This window comes from Pseudopipra pipra, chromosome 16 (assembly GCF_036250125.1).
Source record: "Pseudopipra pipra isolate bDixPip1 chromosome 16, bDixPip1.hap1, whole genome shotgun sequence".
NCBI classification, from domain to species: domain Eukaryota; kingdom Metazoa; phylum Chordata; class Aves; order Passeriformes; family Pipridae; genus Pseudopipra; species Pseudopipra pipra.
The window spans coordinates 143,371-167,769 of NC_087564.1; the positions used below are offsets into that span (position 1 = coordinate 143,371).

General features: G+C 43.8%; 1 protein-coding gene across 5 annotated transcripts; it reads right to left on the reverse strand.

Moving 5' to 3' along the window:
* Positions 1–490: 490 nt before the first annotated feature.
* GLYR1 (glyoxylate reductase 1 homolog) lies at positions 491–22,465 on the reverse strand. Of its 5 annotated transcripts, none has more exons than XM_064672347.1 (16): positions 22,347–22,464; positions 20,345–20,381; positions 19,142–19,221; positions 12,941–13,079; positions 12,130–12,372; positions 9,000–9,086; positions 8,107–8,163; positions 6,984–7,034; positions 6,783–6,856; positions 4,889–4,988; positions 3,689–3,799; positions 3,283–3,384; positions 2,187–2,349; positions 1,607–1,786; positions 993–1,117; positions 491–630 (listed from the first exon to the last, which is right to left on the reverse strand). In XM_064672347.1, exons 1-16 carry the CDS (start codon positions 22,382–22,384, stop codon positions 556–558), a joined length of 1,662 nt encoding a protein of 553 aa, XP_064528417.1. In that variant the 5' UTR covers positions 22,385–22,464; the 3' UTR covers positions 491–555. The 5 variants fall into 5 exon arrangements, with proteins under 5 accessions (XP_064528417.1, XP_064528416.1, XP_064528420.1 ...); XM_064672346.1 differs by having other exon boundaries at positions 22,390–22,454; XM_064672350.1 differs by lacking the exon at positions 12,130–12,372 and having other exon boundaries at positions 22,347–22,465.
* Positions 22,466–24,399: the final 1,934 nt, after the last annotated feature.

Sequence of the window (24,399 nt, forward strand, 5' to 3'; positions counted from 1 at the left end):
TTACCCTCTGGAACTGCCCTTCTCCTCCATGGGAGGTGTTCTGTTCTCTAACAGTGCCAATTAACAGGAACACTCCTCACCTTACTTGGGACCAAGGACTTGAGTGATATTCACAGGCAGATGGGGTGTTTGTCATCTGTCTCCTTGATGCAGAGAGTCCAACATACACATTATTTCACAGCAAAAGGAGAAAAGGGGTTGCTAGAAACAGCATCTTGGACAAGCAAAAAAAAAAAAGAGGAAAATAAAAGCAGCCAAGCAGCGGGTTTCTGGCAGAGTTGCCTCAGAGCTTCTGAACAATCGCCGCTGTTCCGTCCCATGACTTGTCAGTGCATGGCATGGACTTTTCTAATTAGACTGCAACAATCCGAGCCCCCTCCTCCCCCCCTCCTGCCACAGGGGAAGGCTCACCGCAGCAGCTGCCTTGGTGGCAGGTCTCAAAGTCTGTGTATAAAAGGAAATGGAAAGACAGAGATGGACTGGTCCAGAGTTAAAACCCAGTATCATAATAATATTAATCAATAATCATCATATGAACAGTAAGAAGGGTGCAGCCTAATGGATGTAGGCCCTGTACACTGCAGACATGTCGTTGTCGGATTGGTCCAATGCTTTTGCTCGTTTATAGACCTAGAGAACAGAAATCAGAAAAGGATCAGAGCCTGCACTTAAGTGAAGCCTTTCCCCAGCAGAAAAATTCCCTTGTTGGCCACTGCAATCAGAGAACTGCACAGTATGTCAAGTAATCAGAGCAGTGCAGATCAGAATGATTCTGATCTGCAGGTCTTGTTGAGGCCATCTGTGTTTCCTGATGTGACATTCTAAGGGCTTCTACAGTCAAAACAAATCCAATGTCACCCTAGTCAAAATATATTTCAATCATTGTTTCCTTGTATTAGAGATTATGTAATTCTTAGATTTGCATCACTTGTGGACAAATTGTTCTGCTGAATAGATGAAGAACACATGTCTGAACACTGGACAACTCTTACCTCGTTGGCAGCAGCTGCCATGGGAGTTGGGTGGTTGACAGAATCGCCCAGTGCAATAGCTAATCTAAGATCCTTCTGTATGTATTTCAGGTAGAAATCAGGTTTAAAGTTTCCTTGTAAGATATCTGTTGAGAGGAACGCATGCAAAAAGTAAGCATAACAAAAGTAAGCCAAGCCCATGTTGCGAAGGGTTGAAATTCAATACCCATATCCCTTTCCCTTGCTGATCACTACTTTTAGCTCTCCTGTTTCTCTACTCTCTATCTACACTATGATGTCAATAGCGACACCATCTGGCTGCAGGAGATGATGTCACTATTGCCCACTGACAAAGTGACCTCAGATTTCTAAGCAGCCTACCCTCCATTTCACCTGCTACCCTGCCCCAATGAAATCCTAACTCAAGCCCTAGGCAGTCCTAATTCATATTCTCAGTAGCCATGGCTATGAAGGGGAAGGAATGGAACTCAGATCTGCATCTCCAAAATGCTTAAAATAACCATAATCCCAAGCTGATGAAGATGGGACACTTATTTCTCCCTTTCTGCCACTAGCTGAAATGCTGCTAGGTTGTAACAAATGCCCTATAATAAAACAATATAAGAGAACTTTACTTTGGCACTTCTGGTCCAGGAAGATGCTGGCAAGTTGTCCCTGATTGAGGATATCCAGAAGGGTCTGCTGGGACTGGCCAGTCACTTGAGCCAAAGTCAGTCCTTCTGCTATTGTTGCCATGAAGCTGCCTTGGACCATGTTCACAATCAGCATCATCTTGGCAGCATTGCCTACCTCACCTGGGAGTGAAAAATATCATTGAGATTCCTCCAGAAGAGAAACAGCAGCCCTGCTCCCCCAGCCCACATAGCAGTAACACCACTAGACTCTTTGCATCAAGCACTCAGCAGCTTCCCCTGAAAGATTTCAGAAAAAGTTCTCATTTTTCAAGTACGCAAAGGAATGGAGAAATCGTAACAAAGTATGATTTAAAACCAAAAGCATCACAGATCCTCTAAAGTGAGACAGTATTCAAAAAAGAAACCTTAGCCTGCAGGTTCTGAAACTGGCCAAGTTCCAGAGGAGCAGGCCAATTTCCCACATTGCCCAAGGAGACAAGAAACAAATCACATATTCGCCTCAGACCCCTTGCTGGAAGGAACTAAGAAACTGCTGTCAGGCCCTCTGTGTTTCAATTACCTAGGAAAAAAGAGGTCTTCCCCATGGCTTGGAAACAGCTGCTGCAGTCCTCATATAAGCCCCTGTCACCAGCTGCCAGGATCACAAGCATCCCATCATTAGAGAGCTGCTGGTTTCCTGAGACTGGTGCTTCCAGAAAGCGACCACCCCGGGACACTATCACCTGGAAAAGAGCATCTCTGTTTAGCTGTGCATGGACAGCAGCAGGAACATCACTTAAAGCATTCCTGCCCCTCAGGACAGAATTTTAAAGCAGAACAAACAGCTCTAACATATAACCAGGAGAGGAAAGCACTAACACGTGATGCACTGTATCCTATAAATGGTACTTAAGACCAAAAGTTGCCCTCACACTCCAGCAAGACCTTCCTGCACCCATCACTGTTGTGCATGTTTTAAACAGCTGAACTGACATGCTTTAGCCATGGCACCCTGTACTGGACAAGGGACCAGTGCTGAAGGTGTACATGTGGTGTGGGAGTATCAGAAGATTGACCGCTGGGGTATTTTCCCCCTTTTCCCCAGAGAGGAAAGGCGTTTGACAGATCTCTTCAGCCAGAGGTTTACTAATACGTATGATTTTTATTCTCCAAATTGATGCTACACACTACTGCATCACCAACACATCCGATACCACAGCAGAAGTAATCAGAACACTTCTACAGAAATCCTCTCTATGATAATAATATTTCTACAGAATGAAACGTGAGGGCATTCTTTCTTCCCAGAACATTTTAACTAAGGAGGTTATGCATTCTATCAATTTAACTACATTTATTAATCCAGACAGGGCTTTACCATCCAGTTTGCTACAGAATACCAATCTGGCTATAAATACCTCTTAAGGGATCAAAATTTGTCTGTCTGTTTACACTTGATGCCAGCTAACAGACCTGCCAAATCTACAGGTTTGCTGGTATCACCAGGGAACATCTCATCCAACTCTGTTTGCTGGTCAAGATTTGACACGTTATTTTGTCTAATTTGCCTGGAACTTGAGAGTCTCCCAGAAGAAGCCCAACAGGTAATAAACTGCCTGAAGCAACATGAACTGCTTCTGAATCACAGGTGTTAAGAGGCTCAGTTCAGTGATTACCTGGGCCAGCTCTGTGACTGTGTCTGCATCCACGGTGGACATATCCACATAACACTTCCCCGGGCGAATCCCCTGCAACACTCCACTCGGACCAAGCACCAGCTGTGGAGAACAGAAGAGCGGTAAAGCAATAGGGTGTCTGCAGAGAAACCCCAATCCTGCAGGACAGGAGGCCAGGTGAGCCTGGCACTGCAGTGGCAGACCACCAGAGGGGAATCAGAACCTGTCCTCAAAGGGTTGGTTTTTAAAAAGTATGATTTTTGTTTGGACATTTATTTTTACACAGCTGCACTATTCAGCATCTACAATTACCCAGGCTGCTGTGGTTAGCAGGGATCAGAACTGGCATTCAGTGACTGCATCCCATAGTCTAACCAGTGGAGGTAAAATAAGAGCTAATCCTTACATCCTTTGCTGCTTTTGGATCCGAAACGCAGGCAAAGGTGATGTCACATGTGGAGACAACTTCAGCAGGGGTTCTTCCCAGCCGTGCACCCTCCTGGATGAACAAATCACACTGCAAAAGGCACAAATCCAAAGGTAAGAAAAATTAAGTACAGAGCAAATGGGTTCTTCGCATTTTCCTGAAACAAACCCCGCTGCTGGACACAATGAAAGAGTCGGGCATGTTAATTACACAGCAACTTGGTCATCTTCCCTTGCTTTGTCCACACACACAGAACTTTTCTGAAACCCCAGGTGAAGAACTTTGAAAGAAAACACTTAGGTGAAACGATAAGAATGTTGTGGGTTTGGGAAGAGAGATTTAAGGAAAAAAATTGGAAAAATAACAGAGAAAAAGGTGTTACTGGACACTAAACAGGAATATGCACAGCTGAGACTGATGTGTTTCAGAAGCCTGCTGCTTCAAATCTTAGCTCCTTCTTACCTTATCCCCTCATACCAGTCATGTTTTACTATTAAAAAAAGATAAATCTTTTAAACCCTTTTAACTAAGTAACTACAGGGCCCTTCCTGCTTCGATATCGCACAGCATCATCCGAGTACCACATCTCCCCCAGTTACCTACTTTTCCTCCTCCACTACAAAGAGTAACACTGTCGAGAATGTAAGTGCAATATAAGCTCCATCTTCGCTTTGAATGCCCCCATAAAACCCTTCTCATCCTGGTCTGCTGACACAGCAGGTTTCCAACAGAACCCTTGTTACTGCAAAAATGGATGTAGACAAAGCTGTGGTTGAGCAGTGCATCTTACCACACCTCTCCTGGGATAACTCCCCATACCTGGCCTTTTTGGCGTAACACTGGATATTCACATCAGCAGTATTTCCAGAGACATATTACATCCCAATTCTCAACTCATATACAAGGGTTTAATTTTTCTGACAACTCTCTGCTCTCGTACAAAATGGCAGTAGGGTAGGACTGGTCACGTAAAGTGACCATACGAGAACAGCCCACAACTTTACCTGGTCACAAGTGCCCACCGACAAGCACCTAGGAAACAGGAACAGAACAAGGTAGCAAGTGCATCCTTGTGTTTCTTTGGCATCCTCTCCCAGGCACCACTGACAGATGACCTCAGGCCTCCCTAAGCTACAGGGGGAACTGCATGTTTAAGAAAGGCATTAGGCACATGCCTACCTTCTCAGCAGTCCGGTTCCAGACAGTGACAGTGTGACCCATCTTCAGCAAGTTGGAGACAATGCCACTTCCCATCAGGCCAAGGCCCAGAAATCCTATCCTGAGGGGTAGAGATAAACGTGAATGCAAGAGAAAGCAATAGGTGTTCATCTCTCATGGTGCTGAATATAAAGAAGAGCAAACTCTGGAGCATCACCAGCAAAAAAAAAAAAAAATAATCCCCAAACATGTTCCAGTGCAGCCAAAGCTAGAATGGGTAGATACTGAGCTTTAAAATCAAGCTGGGATTTATTTTGCTTACCAAGCATCCCTAACAATTTCCTGGAGAAAGTCTTCACCCTAACTTCAGAAGATCACAGAAATATTAAAGGTTTGAGTGGTCTGGGCTCTTTTTGGTTTTTGAGGGGGCTGGGTTTGTGGCTTTTTGTTTGTTTTATTAAAATTGCTGTTTGTGTGCTTTCTGTTGCCAGCCATTGCCTCACTGAAGTTAAAGGGAACATTTAGAGATCAGCAGGTGCTTCTCTAATTAATTTTCTGGTTTTAAAGTTGTCACACATACAATGCTTGTTTATATAACTGAATGATACATTACAATATTTATTTTAATAAAGCCCAGCAAGGACTACTGGGGTAAGCATCATGCACAGACCCAAGATCTAGTCCCTGCTCTACAGCTGTGATATCAAACAGGAAGAAAGGAAGTATTAGGCCAGTGCAGGTCACAATGAGTCCCAGACAGCAGCTGCCTTCCCCTCCTCCTCCACCCCCAAGCTGGAAAGAGTTTTGCTCCCCTCACTCGAGAAAAAGACAATGTGCCAACAAGTTCCATCCTTACAGTCACCTGCAGCAAGAATTCCTTTGCAGATATTGCTGCAAGGACCCTTTTATCCATCATGCAGCTTCCTGCAAAACCCACAGCTCTAGGAGAGATTTCAAAGCACTGAGCTACATGTCTGATGTAACTGCACAATGAAATCTACGTGGCAATCCCCCAGTTACCTCTGCAGAATTAGCAGTTGCTCTGTAGCTTTCACAAACCACCTTGTCCTTTCTCAGCTAGCCATGCTGCTTTTCTTCAAGCAAACTAATTCAGACAAGGCAGAGCAAGTCACCACAGGCTCCCTATGCAGCCAAAACAAGGTCCACCTATTCTCAAGTCTCTAAACCAGCAGAGATACTCCTTTCCGAACCCACCTCTGAGCCACACTTTCCTGAGAGACTGTTTTACCTGAACAGCTTCATTGTTATTTTGGTTCCCCTGGAGTACAGGTGAGAACTGACATCCCATGAGAGCAGCCCCAACGGCAAACAGCAGGAGTGGCCTGAACTCAATTTGAATGGAGCGGAAGTTACAGAGTGAAACAGGAAGCTCAATTTCGGCTTCTCTCACTCTATGAAGGAGAAAGGGGGTGTTTAAAAGAAACCAGAAAGCTCACGTGCTACACAGCAAAGGTCTTGTGATGGGAGAATACACCTCCCTCTTCCTCTTGTCTTCTGCATGCCCAAGAGAGCGATTAAACAACCCCAGTCAGCTGCAAGGCACTACTGGTGACAGATCCCCTTTTATCTTCCTACCTCATGTAACACTCAGGAATACTGCTGCTAACGCCCTCAAGTGGGACCTTGTGCATAGGGCAACTGTAGAAACACCCCAAATTGCAGATGTATCCAGGACACAATTTATTCTGAGTTTTGTACTGTACAGTCCCCTTTGTTTTTAGCTGCCTCCCTCCCCCTTGTCCCTAGATCAGAGTTTCATACAAGGACAGAGGAGATGTGCAGTTGGTGGGAAATGTTAGGCTTATTCATTTGCAGTGACCAGCTGGACAGTGGCTGCATGTGTGAGCTGTGAAGGAGAGAAAGGGAAATGGCTGAAGTGTGTTGGAGATCTTACTTTTTGTCTGTAGGCGTGATGCTGCCATTGACTGCTGTGCTGTCTGCTGCCTGGATGGAGGTGGATCCTGTCTCCTGGGGGAGTGGGGTGGGGTGGAAAGAGGGGGAAAAAAATAATAAAAAAATAGAATGCATAGCTCTGGAGGAACTGCAAGGCCTCATAACAATAGGGAAAATCCATCAAAACCAAGATTTGCCTTACCTCTTCACAAACCTTCAGCTTCTTTGTGATGGCTTGATAGCAGACAGCTGGCTGTATAGAGAAGACAAAGCATTCAGGAGAAGGACAGTGCTGACTTGCTCTGCTGAGCAAACAGATCACATCCTTGTTCCATAGGAACAGGCAGCCCACCCACCCACCACCATCTGCAAAGCAAGACAACTCTGGGGCTTCCCTGAAGGAGAAAAAATAAAACCAAAACCCTATTGCAACATATTAGGTCATCCTTTCCCACCCTGCCCCAGCAATTCAGCCTGTCTTCTAACAGAGGTCCTGCAAACTCCCTTCTGTAGGTCCAATGACAGGCTGCTCTGGAGACCCCAAAATGCAGGGCATCCCTGCTCCCACATTTAGCTCTCTGAATCCTGCCATGGAGCAACCTCACATCTACGCTCACCATGTCTCTGCAGCAGTGGAAGCAAAACCTTCTGGTTAACATGAGAAGGCACATGGCTTTCTACAAACAAAGGCTGCTCCTTCCCATGCTGCTTACTGTGAGCTTGTGTAGATTAAAACTGTTAGCAGCTCTTAAGTCTTCTAGTTCTGCCCAGATCCTCAGCGAGATATAAATCAATTTAATTTTACATTAAATTGATCTTTCCTTTTCCTCCTGATGTTCACTGCTGAATATAAAATCCTGCAAGGCTTCTGACTCTTGGGAGATAAATTTGCTATATCTTACAAAGAGCTTTTCTAGTTCTGGAAATTCTCCTGCAACATTCAGTGAGTTGACAAGCCCATCCAGATGAGGAAACTGACTGGATAGCCATCAAAAACAATCAAACAGCAGGATTCTCAAACAGAAAAGCAGTTTTTCCTGCCCACCAATCTTCTTTCTACAGACTTTATTACAATAGATCTGTCAAAACCTGGTGCTACATGATCTTTAATTACTTAAAACTATTCACTGTACTCAATGCTAAACCACTCTAAACCTTAAGGCTGGAAAGTAATTGAACTACAAGATTACAATCTAATTGCCACTAGCCCTCAAAAAACAGAATTCTGGAGCTCTTTACGCATACGCCTTGCACTCAGCCCCAGCAAAGGGCAGAATGCCAAGCTAGACAGACCAGGAGCATGATCCTGTCTGCCAAATCCTCACCTTCTCTGTCTGGCTCAGCAGGAAGTGATGAAAGTGTGGATCACTGTCCTTCGCGGGCTACAAAGAGAGCAAGTACAGCCTCAGAAGCATTCCCAGAAAGTCACTGAGCAACAACAGCACAATTCCCTTGCTCTCTCAAGCTGCATGAGAACAATAGCTTAAGGTGGAAAATATAAAATGTATCAACTGTCTGAAGCAGCCTGTTTCAATTAAGCAGTTTACACTGTGTTTCATTCTCAAAACCCAAGCCATTCAAACCAAATTCCTCATTTTTGGACACCTGTAGGAAAATCAGAGAAGTATATGAGCAAGAGTAATATGGGAGGAAGAAAATTCATATCCCGCTTCTTCCCCTCCCAGGGGAATGAAAACATTTATTTTCCAGCTTTCAAGGAACTCCTTAGAACAGCAGTCTGGGAACTGGCTGGAGGTTACAAACAGCAATGCCACATGCCAGGCAAACCCTACTAACAGCAACGAGGAGTGCAGGCCCAGGTACTTTACCTCTCCAGTGAGCATCGTATACAGTAGCCTGGAGTCAGGCTGCTCTTACTCTGCTTTGCTGATCACTTATTTATGCGCAAAACTGACAGTTTTTCAAATGAAACCACTCCATATGAGAGTACCAAGTCAGGGAGACACTATCCACATTACCGCCAATTTTGGGAATTCAGTCCAAGAAATAGTTTTGAAACAAGAAGTGCAAAAATGAGTACAGCAAGTTAAGTGTGAATCCCAGCATACTTCTGAACTGCCTGGGATATTGTCCAGCTACGTTCTGTGCAGAATGTTCTGACGCAAGGAAGATAAGATCTTGCTGTTTTACAGCCACACACAAGGCTCTGAGAACCAAACTTGGTTCCTAGATCTTCTGTGTTGTAAAAGCTTCTCACCTCACTGACACTTGGTGGCCATTTAAATCCAGCTACTGTTCCAGTCATCACTCTCTTCACTGTACTTGATTCTGGAATTGTGAGGTCCTGAGGAGACAGAAGGAGGATTAGAAAGAGATTACAACCTGGCTCAGGGGCTGGCCACAGCACGTTGATCATACGAGCACACATACAGAGTTCTGAAAGCACTACCAACGCCTTCCATTTCACGGGCCTTCTCATAAGCGTTCAGTGTATTATCAACACAGGTGAGGTGAGGAAAATACGAACTGCCAATGAAGGAATTCAACACAGTTATGGCTTCTGGAGAGTCCATTCTTCATACCTAAGAGGAATCATTGCACTTGTGCACTCATGCAATGAGCAGAGAAGCAAACGAACACACTTGATCCAGTATTTTCCTCTGGTGGAATGCAAAAAGCTTAACAAATGGGTGAAGAACATCATTACAAGTAGAAGTCTAAACTCTTCTAATCCTGCCCTGTCACAAAAGAATAGCCTACCTGTTATCAGGAGAACCTTCAAAGTAGAAGGCCGACAGCCACATGTGCTTAAGTCTGCAGAATCTGTGAAACAAACTGTATGTGGGCTGTCCCATCCACTCAACAGGCCCTGGTTTGTAGTTCATGATAGTACTTAACACACTGAGGCTTTCACTGTTGAGCAGATTAAATTTTATCTTTTATTTCCCCAGACATAGAGGTTGAAATCAGTCACAGACATGCGCTATAGACGCACAGGTCTTTATGTTACATGAAGAGAATGCGCGGGACTCCTGCACAGTATGTGCTGTCTTCCTGAAATGAGGGTGCAGAAATGGAATCCCATTATCTCCCCTCCAAAATTACTTCCTGAAAATGCAAAATATACCTTAATGTCCACACAGAAGCACAAGAGAAGAGCACTGTTTGTAAAAAAAGGTCAGAGCAAGACTCCTGGAGGTAATCCGGATCGATGCGACTGTCCAAGTGTTAGCAAGGACAACATAGACATCAGACTACAAACTTAAAAGTGTCTAGGCAGAGTCCTGCATACTAAAATTCTCTTAGACAGCACACTGTTGTTTCAGTTGGTAAAGCAATTGAATGCCTTGATGCCTAAGAATTTCTGTTGGTCCTTTGAAAATATTCATATAAGCTTAAAAATAAGAGTATGTGGATGATGATCTATGGCTACAGAGTCTTTCTAGATAGAGCACACCTGGGCAACAACCGGATTCTTGAATTTTATGCATCCTTATTGATTGGAAAGCCAGAATTTGGACTGTGACAGGGAAAAAAAAACAAAAACAAACAAATCCCAGCACTGTATTAATTCAGGACAATGACATTAATGTTTTCTACCCTAAGGGTAAAGAACGTGGGGAACTTATGAGAACCAGGCAAGAAGACAAGATTTTAAAATTGTCATAGGCTGAAAAGCAGTATTAAGGCAGCATTGTTATATTTTCATGGCAATTTCTTTAATTGTCACTTCCCAGAAGCTATAAGGCTTACTTTCCTACCTTACCCTGCTTATTTTCCCTGTCTGTGGCCAGGCACTTATCACACAGCTGGCCACCCCTTTGTGGTAAGTTTAAAACCTCTCCACTGCCATGTGCCAGTAAAATAATGCCTACTACCACAACTCACTCAAAGCACTCCGAAGGCCTGAGGTAGCTAACACAGTAAAACCTAGGCATACAATGTGTCAGCACAACCAGAATTCTCCCAGCCATTAGTTTTGATGGCTTTTGGAATGAAGCTAGCTCAAAGACACAGCAGCACTTTGCAAGTGAAAAAAAAGGCCCTGTGGCTTATAGTAACAGAATTATGTGGAGACACAACATGCTTATAGGAAGACACTTAGAAAAGTTAAAGTTATGTCGCCAGTGAAGCATTTTTCTGGATCAGTCAAGTCACAAGTTCAGTAATTATTAGTCAGAATTCACATATATGCATCCATTCCTCCTTTCCTCCAACTCCCCTCAGAAGTAGAAACTGATGGGCTCTGTTGTGCAGTCTGATTTCACAGACGCTGGCTCTGAAAAAGAGCCAGTATTTCCTTCAACTCCTTAGGAGTTGGACTAGATGATCCTTGTGTATCCCTTCCAAATCAGGATATACTGTGACTCTATTCTATGATTCCTTCACAGCTAATATCTGAGACGATCAGCTTCATTTTATCACATCAAGAAAGAGTTTGCTGTTCAATCAGCAAAGGCCAATCCATTCATAGTTCTGGAGAGCCAAGACCACCATCTTGACTTGCATCCTGACGGGCACCGAAAGCAAAGACTGTGAAGCACAATGTGATCCCTCTGAAGCACAGGTGAGCAAGCAGGCTGCTGCATGGTGTATCAGCTGAAATCTCCCAGTCATCTTCAGGTGTAGTCTCTGATGGAGCATATGCCTCGTAATAATCCACCAAAATAAATATCCATTTGGAAAAGGAAGATCTAGACCATAACCACGAGTTCCACAAAAAAAAAAAGGCTAGAACTCTAGATGAGGGTAGACAAAAAGCATTGGTTGCTATCACTGCTGGTACAACATCCAGAAGTATCAGGGAAGTAATGGGGATAAAATAATAATGCTCCAAGGTCAGACTTTTATAATGGAGGATGGAAACATACCCTGTAGCATAGAGGCTGAAATGAATACATTTAATTCTTCTGGTGGATTTCCCAGGCTCCAAGTTTCTTCTTTAAGCTCTACCCCCTAAGAATACTTCAGCCTCTGTAAGTCCTGAGGGTGAAATGGATCGACTACTAATCACCTGATCATAGGAAGCAGATGAGATGGGAGAAGTCAAGAATCAGATGAAGACCAATATCTCTTCACTAATCCTTACCACACAAACTGAACTCAAAGGATGGCAAGATGAAAAGTCTCATGATAAAGCTTTCAAGGCCCTCTCAAAGAGCCACTCACAGTAACTAATGGGTAAAAATCACAGGAAGAATCAACAATGTGCTTGCCAAAGGTATCAGGCAGCCAAATGGTCTAGGAGGAGCAATATGGAACAGCTTAAAAAAAAAGAAAGGGATACTGAACTGACTCTTCCTGCTGGCCTGTTAGTCAAGGTGCCAGTCAGCCCTCAAGTCCAGCTGCCAAGTCCACAGGCACTGGCGGACATGCACAACACAAACCTTCTCATCCTTGGGCGGACGCCCCCGCTTTCGGGGGCTCTGATCCTGGGCTCTTTTCAAGGGTGACTTTGATCCTCTCTCTGATGAGACAGAAGAGACCCTCTTTTTTCCTTCCCCTGTGCCCTTCTTCACCTTTCCTTCAGACAAACTGGCCTTGCGTTTCTCTTCACCAGCGGATTGCTTGCCTCTTTCTTCACTGGAATTACGCCGATTCTTCTCTTCAGTGGAGTTATGGGAAGACGCCTGAGAGATTACAGAATAGAAGATGGTAAGGAAAGAAGAGAAGAGATGGAATGATTTTCATGCAAAACCAAGGATGTGAAGGACCCTGTGCTGATTACTATCAAGCAAAACAACAGCACAGTAACTTGAAAACTAGATCTCTCTTAGTCCTTTGGAATCAGTGAGTGAAGTTCCTGGTTAGTTCTCCTGCAAAACCACACCAGTTTAAGCAAGCACGTAACAGAACAGGCCACCTGTAGACTTACTGGCAGTGTGCGCACTTCCAACATACTAAAAACAAGATTAGTAGATATCAAATTCTATTCCAAGATTTAAGACTGATTTACCACAAGCAAATCAATTAGCCACTTCAGTTTCTCCAGCAGTTTAACAAAACATTTTTCCCCACCAAACAAGATTAAATGGGGAAGAAGAGAGGATAAGAAATAAACCCGAAAACCAAAGGAATGAAAACAAAACCACTCTCAACTTGCCAGAGGCAACAAACTCCTTTCACATAAAAACGCATCTAACCATTGTTCATGCCAAGACCTACTTTGATGCATACAGTGAAAAAGAACCCACTCACCTGGTCCTTGCCTTTGGTTTTTCTAAGAAACTCCTCTACAGCATCCACAGCTTGCTGGAAGCGCTTACCCTTGTTAATCTTGATCATTTCCTCTTTGTGAGCATGATAAGGCTTCAGCTGTTCCACTTTGATCCAAGCACTTGAAACAAAAAAAGAAGTTAGTTATATTCTCCAAACAGCAGCTTTCACAATCATCCCACTTTCAGAAACACATAGATACACTTTTTTTCCCCAGAACCACTGATGACAGCAGCCCAAACTCGCTTGCTATCTTACAACCTCAGAGGTTGCTATTTCTGCATTCACTGAGAACTTTCTTCTGGCACTTTAACTTTGTTTCTTTTTATCTCCTCTCATTCTAGCCATGCCCCACTCTAAACATCAGTCATATTCTCTATCTGCAAGACAACTTTTGGATGTGATCACAGGCCGTGTTTAGAACAATGGCAGCCCAGTGACTGCTCTTGTTTCACCAGGAGGAACACCCACACTCCCACACCTCCATGTGAAGTAGCCATGAATAACATGAATCTGCTCCAGGGGTTGTTGAAAGCAAAGTCTACATAACAATTCTCAGCCATCAGTCCCTGGCTAAAATATACTGTGCATGAAAGTGTCTAAAAAAGTGTAGGAAAAAATCCCTCAAAATTCTGCATCTCACAATAGGGTTGACCACAAACAAAATGAGTTGCAAAAGCCACATCTCGTCACTGAACATATCTCTGATGTACCCTGATACTCTGCATGAAAGCAACGTTCTTGTTTTTGAGGAAAAAGAACTGTTTTCTTCACTGTTGATATTTTAAGATAAACTGACTGGTACGGTAGCAGAGTATTAACCTGACGGGAGTCCTGTGAGGAAAATCAAATTATTTCCCTGTTTCCACTCCTGCTAAATACAAATTCTTGACATTTACCAAATGGTTAAGTTGTCAAGTACAGGGTGAGAACTCCACTTTCCTTTAGGCAAACAAGCACTTCGACCACTCTTTCACTTCAGCTTAGGGGAATGTCTTTGCTTCCCTTTATGCATGAATCCCTTATGACTTTCAGAGATTAAATCAAGCTTTCTCCCTCTCCAGATTCAAGCCCAGGCTTATCAGCCACACTGTTACAAAGCTATTTCCATCCTACTGAAAACAGAACTGTTTTAAGTTTTAAAAACCTTTTCCTGAGCTAGGATGGCCATTGCAGCTTCTTAGCACACAGCAAAAATGGGGCAATCAGATTTTCTCTCATCCCCAGACATCCCTATGTTACATTGACTAGCCCACGATTACAGGTTTTAAGTATTCTCCAGTGCAGTCCAGCTCCTGCTAGAAGTGAAGTGATTTAATAGCTGCTGTTTCAGACACTGTAAGCACCATGTCATACAGTTAAAGCAAACATGAAGGTGAAAATGGTAAATAATAATAACAATAGTATTTTGCTGGATCTTGCATTAGCCACCATTTGTAGTCAGGAATCAACTTATTTAAAGTAAACAAAATTTTTGGGTCTCATTTGCAGAGAGGAGACCTCCTACTAGAACTGACTGGAAAATGTCAGCACTCTTTCCACAGAACCCAGTGTTCCTGCATGCAAAGCTGAATCCTTTCACTCACTTTACATCGTCTTCATAAGAACTGACATAATGTAATACAAGTCAAATCATTCCATTCCAGACTAGAACCGGCATCCAGCAGCTACTCAGGGAATCCCTCCCAGCTGCCCAGACATCACTGTCAAAGACAATTTAAAATTCCCTCCCACTGTAAAGCCTGCCTGTGTGACACACAGGGACAAACACCCCTAGATACCACACAGCATCAGTTCATGAGAAGCCTTTCATTACGTATATAAAGGAAACAAAATTCTGGAGCACATTATAAAACAAAAAAGCGTGTTAAATGTTGCTGCAAGATTAAATTTCTAAACAAAAATAACTTCTTTCTTTCAAGGCATTCTCTTAGGTTTCTGCTCATCCTATCTCTCCTCACTGCACATGTTCACTGGCTTCCTTTCTCGTTCCTTTTCCTTTTGATCTGGAGAAAGCCTGAAGTGCAAAGCTTTTTGGTTCCAGTCTTTGAAGGTGCATTTTGGTACTTGTGATCCACCAGGACAAAGAATTAGAAAGCTCAAACTAGTAAGTGAAAAACAATCTTAAATCTTGCCTCAATTATAAATAAATTAAAAAAAAAAAAAAATCAGTCTTTTCCTTTCCAGTTTATTCTTTGTGCATCACCTACCTGGACAACCTCCTATAAGAGATGAACGTGTCTTTGGACATCAGATATCCATAAAGCAATTACATGTAGTGTTTCAAACACTTGAAAACAAAAGAACTTTCCACCAAACAAAATCATTCATGTTTATACACAAGATCTCAGTACCCTCAAGGCCAATGAGGGTCAATAATTAGATAAGACACCTCAAGGATACTACACATAAAAGGAGCTACTATTTCTCTCCTGACTCAGCAATGAATCAATACCTCAGAAAAACATCAGTGACATCTCTGAAGATGTCATATTTAAGATGAAATTGTGTTTATATCGCTGCACAGTCACCAGGTATCTGTACAGAATGGGCTACATGAAAAGTGAAAAGATCTAATGAAGATACCCATTAGCAATGGGTTTCTCTATTCATTTCTCCATGCTGTTCCTCATCCTCTCCAAAATATCACTCTTACAAAAACACTACACATGTAAATATGAACAAAATCAAAACTTAGAATAAGAAGAGGCAAGTATGACTGTGACCTGGAGCTGCACAGAAACAGTGATATAGAGATATCGGCACAGACACGGAGACATTAAAAACCTCATCGTTCCAGCCACTCTCTTCCTGTCTAAAGATACCAACTCCTAATGATAAACTGGAGAAATGAGATGGAGGAATATCCACCAATACTCACTTTTTGCAAATCTTATAGTTACGGCTGGAAAACAGTGGCACTGTATCTCCAAATTTCTATTACTTACAACAGTCTGGGGAAAAATTCATCACTTTAGACTGTTACACTTTAAATGCCCACACTAAATGCTAACACAACCAGTTCTGAAAGTCAAAAGAAAATTGCTTGATTATTTACAAGCCCAGTGTGTGAGCACACAAGACGAATTAAGATCGGTTTCCTTCTGTTAAAAGAAAATGTCCCAACCTTCATCAGTAAAATAACTCAAATAACTGAACTCAGGAATTTTATATGTAAACTTCTAGAAAAAAAAACCACAAAAACGACTAAATAAGAATAAAAGAGAGGTTACTTAGCAGAAGAAAACAAGAAGGAGGGCAATACTGAAAGAAATTAAGTATTAATGTTTTTCAAATTTGTGCAATAAAATACCTCCTCGGTAAGGGGCGGAAGAGTTTTGACTACAGTGATTTCCAGCCATGGCACTGTGCCTGCAGAGATGTCTAACAATGTTCCAGCTGGCTCTGCTATAGCAACACAGAGCTCAACATGGGATAATGTGCCTCCCTGACAAACACCAGGAACACGAGCTCACCCCCTCCATCAGCTTCAGACTATCCCTGGGACTCCTCAGGCTGCCAAGGCGTATGGCCAACTTTAAGCAAGTGTTTCCTGATGTCAGACCTGAAAGAACATTTTAGAAAGACTACATCCTGAAATTTCTCTCTCCTTGAAAACCAGGGAGAAGACTGGCAGAAGAAAAGGGTAGGTGTTAGCATCCCAAGAGGATATGAAGGATGGGAAGGCAACGAGTGCTGTGCTAAAATCACTGTGCTTGATGGAAAAAGGCTGCGGATCACTACACTTAGCTTGGATTGCAAGCTTCCTCCATTTTTGTCTTGATATATTAAGTCAGGAAGTGCCCCTTGACCCCACCACATTTAGTTTTGCACTGATGCTTCAAAAAGGTTGTGAGTTGGGGTGCTCCAACTTTCTGTTAAGACTTTGATATACGGACTTGCAAGTCCATTTGGCTGTAAGGGAATATATAAAGAGGGAGGAGGTTGGGAAGGGGAAGAGACACTCAGAAAAACAACTCCAAGGCAGACTAGAAAAATCTCCTTACCAGTTTGGAGCACAAAGTAATAAAGAGACATTACATGAGTGTGTGCATCACCATTAAGGCAATTGCTTAGATCCAGACATGGATATTACATCACTACTATGAATTTTGAGGTGGCTTTCACTATGGTAAAGCACATGTGTATTTACTTCAGTTTAATCACAAGGAAAATCTGCTTCCATGGGTAGAGAACCCTTACCTTCCAAAAAACTTTACTTTGAAAGTCACAGAAGCAACTAACACCACCAACATAACAAGCATATGGAGCACAGAGCTCAGCAGAAAATTTATCAATAGCCAGGACTTGGAGCACAGTCTGAATGCACTCATGCTCTCACTTGTGTGTCTTGGGCCAAAACTACTCACAGCCTTCCAGTTAATCTACTCTCCTAAGTCACTGAAGCACTGCACTGGGCCAGTACATCCCAGTATTCTATTTGCAGGAGAAGGAAAACGCATTTCCTCTGTGCTGTATCCTAAACTAGCAAGAATGTCACAAATAACCAAAAACGGTACACTACACAAAAACCACTACCAAACTCATCGGTATGTTTTTATTGACCCCTCTGCTCTGCTCACACACATGCACCCCCATTTTTACTTCCAAACAGCTCACATTTTAAGCAAAATCATTTAAATTTCTCCTGATTTGGTTTGTTGATTATGTTCAAACATGAAGATTTTCTCAAGCAGCACACTGGTTAGAACACGACAGTTCTAACCAGCACAGCCTTTTGAAGTTCCAAGTCAGGACAGAAAAGGCACAGAAGCTTCTCTCTCTTCTGTCTATCAACATTATTTTAAAAGAGAAGGGGTGGCATTTATTTCTATTTAATTTTCAGGTAGGGTATACCAGTCAAAGCAAGCAAATTTCTAATTCATGATTATCTAGCAGGAAATTATTAAATTTCACAAGCTGGAGATGGGGGGGGTGTGACACTACAACAACCACACTACCTTACCATGCCAGATGACTGGATTTGCCCCAGCCAGAGCTCTAGAATCCTGTAATAAATCCTGATTATTTTGCAGCTCTGAACTCTTCATTTGCAATCACGTTGTTAATCTCAGCTACAGTACCCCAGACATTTGACCACTTTTCCCAAACTTGTCTTAATACAAAAAAAAAAAATAAATCTGTATTTGATTCAAAAATGTGAAATACAAGAATCAAGAACAATCAGGACAGAAATAGTCTATCTCCTCAACTTTCAGAACTTACTAGCTCAAACAACCATGTTTAATAACATCACCGAAAAACCTTCTCTGCCCTCAAATCAACTTTCACCTGCCTCAAGTAACTAGAGATCCAAAAGTTCCCTTTTGCATGCAGCATTCACTTCTACTCCATCCAGTTTAGACCTCAGTTCTTAATGGAAAAATATTTTTAAGTATGAAGCAAAAATAATCTAGTGGTCAAAAATAATTTCCTTAAAAAACATCCATTAAATGGTCTCAGCTCTTGTTACCTTTTTTTCCAAAAAGTAAAGGGTTCTCTAGTCTTCCATAGATATTTGCAATTTCCTTCTTTATTGCATGACTTAATGTGAAATAGCAGAAAATAAAGAGGAAAACTGAAAAATGAGCAAAATAATTTTCAGTTTCAGGCTTTTTTTTGTTGTTTTTTTTCTCCCTAGTTTGCAATTATTTAAGACAACTACAATTTTGTACACATTTGAACTCAATAAACTCTGCCTTGCAAAAAGGAAGTCTACAACAGTTTTGGCTTTCCTGTACTGTAAAGACTTCCCCAAGAACAGCAAGAATGTTTTCGGTTACCAGGTAGGACAGTATATTCTTTCACAAATGGCAATTATACAGTTAATTTTATTCCCCTGGCAGAAAAAAAAAAGCATACTCAGAGCTGTACCTTTCTCATACATGGTTACATGCTAAAATCTAACCCAGTCACATCACATTTACTCCCCTAAAAATGGCAAGCTACCAAGGACTTGCCCTCACAGCAGCAACTCAAATCCTAACCTGACTATGTAAGTCTTTTCAGTCTTCATACACCCCCATGAGCAGCTGTAGCATGCAATAATAGTTGAATGTTTTTTTCTGTGTGGTTCAAAGATAATCCTTTAAGAAGCTACACTGCACTGTGTTAATAAATAGTTCTTCCACAAAAGATCCACTTAATGGTGTTTTCCCCTGATGAAAACAAGCAGGTACATACTGATCTTCTGTTCCAAAAAACTTCACAAAGAAGCACTTTTTTCCACGAGGTTTCTTCAGATCTTTAGGTGGATTAACAATCTGAAGGTGATTAGAAGTGAAAGTTAAAAAGCACATAATGATAGATTTATACTCTGTGATTTTACTGTCCTGTCTTACAGCTATTGCAGATTTTTTTTTTTTTAATCTGACTAGGAAGAGAACTGGAATCTGCTATAAGTTTTTCAAGTAAATATGTAACTCAAGTATTTCCTTGGACATGGGAATGCTGCAGCAGAGACTGCATTTTGAGTGGAGTTTTCTACTCTCCAGCCCCAATAGATAAGCTGGCCACCTTTTGTAAAATTAAAGACAAAGGCACGAATAAAAGTTTGCTCCACTCACGTAACCTCTGAAATTTAAATTTAAACTTTGTCTTTACTCCCAGAATACATTGCTTATCAAGTTTAAAATATTAGTAAGGAGAAAAGCTGTCATTCAGTTACACAGGTGACACCTGTAGAGGAATCTGGTGTTAACTTGATCCAGTAACCAAACTTTTATGATTGTCAGCCAAATCGACAAGCTTTTTCCCAGACTCATGCTGTTACCTCAGCATGCTTAGCCCTCACACTGACACCAAAAATATAAGAAAGTTCTTTCAGAGAAGTAGAAATAATAGAAATGGTACATAAAATTCAATTATTTTTAATCTTTCACCAGAAAAAAAACCCAGCTTAACCAAAAGAGAAAGTTTAACTATTCACTACCCCCAGAATTAGTACTCAAAAATCATAGCTCTAACAGTATCTTGAGAAGCCAGACTCCTAATTTCTATTATTAAACACAGTATAGTTAACCAACTTACTATGGAAGGAAAAAAAAACAGTCTTACAGAAAGTGACAGGGATTAAATAACTAAATCTGGGAAACACAATCAGTTCCAGAGCTCCAGAGCTGGCTCTCTGTCGCTTTTTATTCTATCTGAATTACCAGCTGTTAATGGTGACAGGCTGAACTTCTAGATCAAATAAAGCCTGGTTCAAAGTTTAGATTTGTGGGGTGTGTGATTAAAAAACAAATAAATAAGAAAGCCAGCATTAATCAACAACTGAAATGCCTTCAGGCAAAGCTTTCCCTACACAGAAGGAAAATGCAAAAGCAAGCAAACAAATAAAAACCACCAAAAACTAAGAAAGCAACAATAAAAACAAACAAACCTCACCTTTCCTGGCCATGGAGGATAACGACCCAGCTTCCCCCTAGATAAAAAAGAAAGTATTAGGCACTAGAACTAGACAAAAAACCTATTCCAGTATCTGCCTTTTTACATTATCTCATACTTTATATATTAGGAGAGTTACAACACGCAGTCAAAGCCTTCTGTGCAAGGCAGGACACAAGACTGACATATGCACCTAATGCAGGCTCTGAACAGTCTGACCTCACTGCACTGTCAGAACTGAAGAAAAGAGCAGCAGCACAGCTGCTGCCTGCAACACACAAGAGTAACAGGAACTGTAGCACTCTAAGAGTGGAGATTCCTTCACAAGGAGCTGGATAAAAGCACTGATGCATGCAATCAGCGCAAAGTTCAGGTTGGGAACTTCTATCCACCTGTCCAGAGCAGTCTGTGAGCAGAGCAGCCATCGACTCACAGCTCAGAGAGCTGAGGTTCTGCGTTCTCACAGGATTCTCCCAGCAGGTGTTCCACTACCACCTTCTTCAGGTGCTCACCACCACAGTGACATGTGCTAAAGATATGAAGAGCCATTAAAAAAAGGCACAAAAGTTTCCTTCCTACATTTGCAAAGGTCTCCATTACGAAAACTAGACAATAATAGAAATACTTACAGAGAAGGAAGATACATCAGTCTTAGCCCTTAGCACAGCAGCTTTATCCTCATTTCACCCTTGTCACTAACTCAGGCTGCAGTGCTCACAAAACCTCGTCAGTCATTGTCTTGCAAGAGACTGGCAAAGAACCTGCGGGGCCTTGACTCAAAACCTCTCAGCCAGTGGCACAGCAGCCCCTCGAGATGGACTCAGCAACCACAGGCAGGCAGGAATGCTGCCAGGAACTGTGATCGTGTCTCACACACTCTTGTACCAAATGAGACATCCAGTAAACCCTTTCTGCTGCTGCTGTCTGATTGTTAAAGTTCCCTGTGACAGCTCCAGGGACAGCACCTGCCTGGGCTGCCATGTACAAAACTAAAGCAGGATAGTCTGCATTCCAACACTGACAGCAGTCACTCCCCAAATTCTCATCTGAAAAAAAGAGGTTTGCTAAAAGTAAGCAATCTTTACTTACTTTGCCATATAAATTAGACAACTTCCTAGCACTGCCAATTTTTCAGATGAGAAGCTGCAGTTGTCACAGCCTGGAGCAGGCACTTCTTTTTATCTGGGATATAAATACAGATGCATGCACTTGTGTGTTGGGAATTAACTACTTCTTGGAGCCCCGGCAGGACAACCTGGCCCATTCAGCACAGCAGAGCCACTTAATCATGGAATGTTCTCAGGTCTCCCGACCAGGAAACAAAAAGATCTGACTGTCTGAGGGTAAGATCGGAGTGAAAAGGGGAAATGGCTTCCGGGGGCTCCCACAGGGACACCCCAACCTACAAAGAAACGCTGTTTTCCAGGATATTGTTGTGTTGGTTCATTAAAGCACTGCCAAGAAACGGTGTCATGGCTCTCCCGAAACACCTCCTGACTAACCTCTGTTCCTTCTCGCCTCCCTTGGGAGGTGAGCCTGTGCTTCCGACCGAGCCTCGCAGCGCTCTCCCCTCCGTTCCGCTCCCCTCACCCCTCTATCCTACACAGCTTCCTTCCTCCATGCGACGTCCCCGGCAGCCTTCGGCGCCGGCCCAGCCCAGTCCGGTGTTCCCGGGCCGCCTCCCACCGCCCCCTTCACACCGCCCCCGGGACGGCGCCAGTGACACCCGGGACTCGCAGCGGCCCCACCGCTCTGCCCTGCCCAGCCCCGCCCTGTCCGCAGCCGCTCCCCGGAGTCCCCCGCGGCGCCGGGCTGACGGCGCCCGGCGCGCCCGGCCCAACCCAGCTCCGGCCGCGCCGCTCTCCGGGCCGGGCACAGCCCCGCCGCCGCCCCGCCTGCCTCTCCTCCGCCGCCGCAGCCTCATTCCGCGAGAGGCGCCCATCCCGCCACGCTCCGGCGCTCGCCCGCGGGCACGCCCGGACCGAGCCGCGCCGCCACTCACCACACCAGGTCTCCGAGCCTCAGACTCACGGCCGCCATCTTACCGACACCGCCGGGCCGCGCGGGTGCTGCCGGGACCGGGGGCCGCGCCCATGGGGCGGGGCCGTCACGTGGGCGGGCGGGCCGTCACGTGGGCGGAGAAGCCATCACGTGGGCGGGCAGGCCGTCACGTGGGAGGGCGGGCCGTCACGTGGGAGGCGAGCTGTCACGTGGGCGGGCGGGCTGTCAGTGGCGGCCCCTCCCCAGCGTGACGGTGGCGGCATCGCCCACTGCCGGGCGGGGCGAGACCTAACTCAGCCCCTCCCTGGGGCGGGGCCTAATTTGGCTCCCCCCAGGAGGCGGAGCTTACCCGGCTCTTCCCTCCTCCGTCGGCCCAGAGCCCGGAGTGCGGCGCGGGAACCAACGTTACCGATTCGGATCCCGAAAAGCGGCAGAAACAAACTTCTTAACACCGATTCGTAGATGTTGAAAAGGGCATTCTTCTTTATTCAGCGCACTGGACGTTCGGAGGATAGCCCCTCTAATCGAACGCGCCAAATGGCAGATGGACAGGACTTTTTATTACACGTACCGTTTGCATATTCATTAGATATTCTCACTTACTTAATACGTATTTATTAGTTTGCTTTACATGGTCGCACCCCTATTGGAAGTCCTTCTTTGGTCTTTCCGGGTCGTCTTCGTCATCTTGACCCCGGTCCTTGAGCAGGCACAGCGTCGTTGTGCTTTGCCAGCAAATGCTGTAACGTTTGTTCTTTATTTTATCTGGGTACACGGAGCTTAGTTTACATCCTGTTTGTTTGCATCTCTTATCGAATTCTCAGGGACTTCTCTAAGATTGTATTGTTCCTTATGTGGGCATTCCGGGATACCGTGAGTAAAGTTTCTATTTCTTTGACAGGAGAATTCGCCTTGAGGAGCAATAACCGGAGGGTTCCGCTGCCGCCCCTCGTGGGGATTGGCACCAGGGGCATCTGTGCCCCGCACCCGTATCGCCCGCTGACCCCTGGAGGGCCGCTCCGGGAGACGGCAGGTTTGGAATATGGTTTGTACTCGCTCTCCTGTGGGAGCAGTGGGAGACACCGTCTGTGGTCGACTGTGGTGGAGCTGCATCGGTTTTCCCAGATGACTTGCTGTGTATTGTGGTGGTGGCTTTTCTTTCTGTCCACCTAAGTAAGCCAATTTCACATTTTTTCCAAACATTCTTGCTGCCTCTTCTGCCCTGTGCACCCACAGAAACCTGAGTTGGTAGGTGCCTCAGAGGGGCCTTAAAGAGCTTGCGCAGCCCTGGGTGCAAACTCCCCACTCTCCACCCTGTAATGAGTGATTTAACTGCTCTGCTTTTCCCCCCAAATCTGGGTGGATTGAGGACAAGTATCTTAAGTGGTGTTTCTCAACTTAATCAGGGGCATCCTGTTTGTTCCTACCCCCCCCGTACTTTTTTAAGAGATGCACCATATTAGTCTTGTTTTAAGAGCATTAACTGCCTTTTAAATGTGTGTTTTACTTGTTTTGTGTGTAGCACATGTGCACACGCCCCTTTATCTCCACACATTGATCTTGGCTGTTGGCAAAACCCACTTCATATCCCAATGCCTTCAGTAAAGGACTCTGCAGCAATGCTGGAATTGGTGTGGTTCCTTTAAGATATGATATGAGTTTAAAAAGAAAAATAAAACTCTGCTGTCAGATTTAATTTACTAGGGGCTGATATAGCTGGACCCACGCAGTTTCTACTCCTTAACTCTGCTCCTTAAACTCTAGTCATTAAAAGTGCAGCCAGAGCAGTCCTTGCTCGGGGGACTTTTCTCATCCCAGGAATGGAGTTCCAAGCCTGAATGCTGCTCAAAGCCCAGCCTCTGACTCTGACTGATGCCAAAAAATCAGAAAAGAAACTCTATAGGTTCGTTTTGAGTATAGAAAGCCAAAAAAGCACACGTTTATTTCAGCGCTGGCTGCATCAGAAAAAAATTCCTAAGAGTGTACCCTGAACCACACAGCTTTCATAACTTTATACAACTCTCTAATTACACATTCAAGGATTACCTCACCTG

Coding starts and splice junctions, on each gene's coding strand:
- GLYR1 (XM_064672346.1), bottom strand. CDS start 22,439: ATGGGCGCGGCCCCCGGTCCCGGCAGCACCCGCGCGGCCCGGCGGTGT. Junction 19,222..20,344: donor ATCCTCCATGGCCAGGAAAG/GTGAGGTTTGTT, acceptor AATCACCTTCAG/ATTGTTAATCCACCTAAAGA. Junction 631..992: donor TGGCAGCTGCTGCCAACGAG/GTAAGAGTTGTC, acceptor TCTGTTCTCTAG/GTCTATAAACGAGCAAAAGC.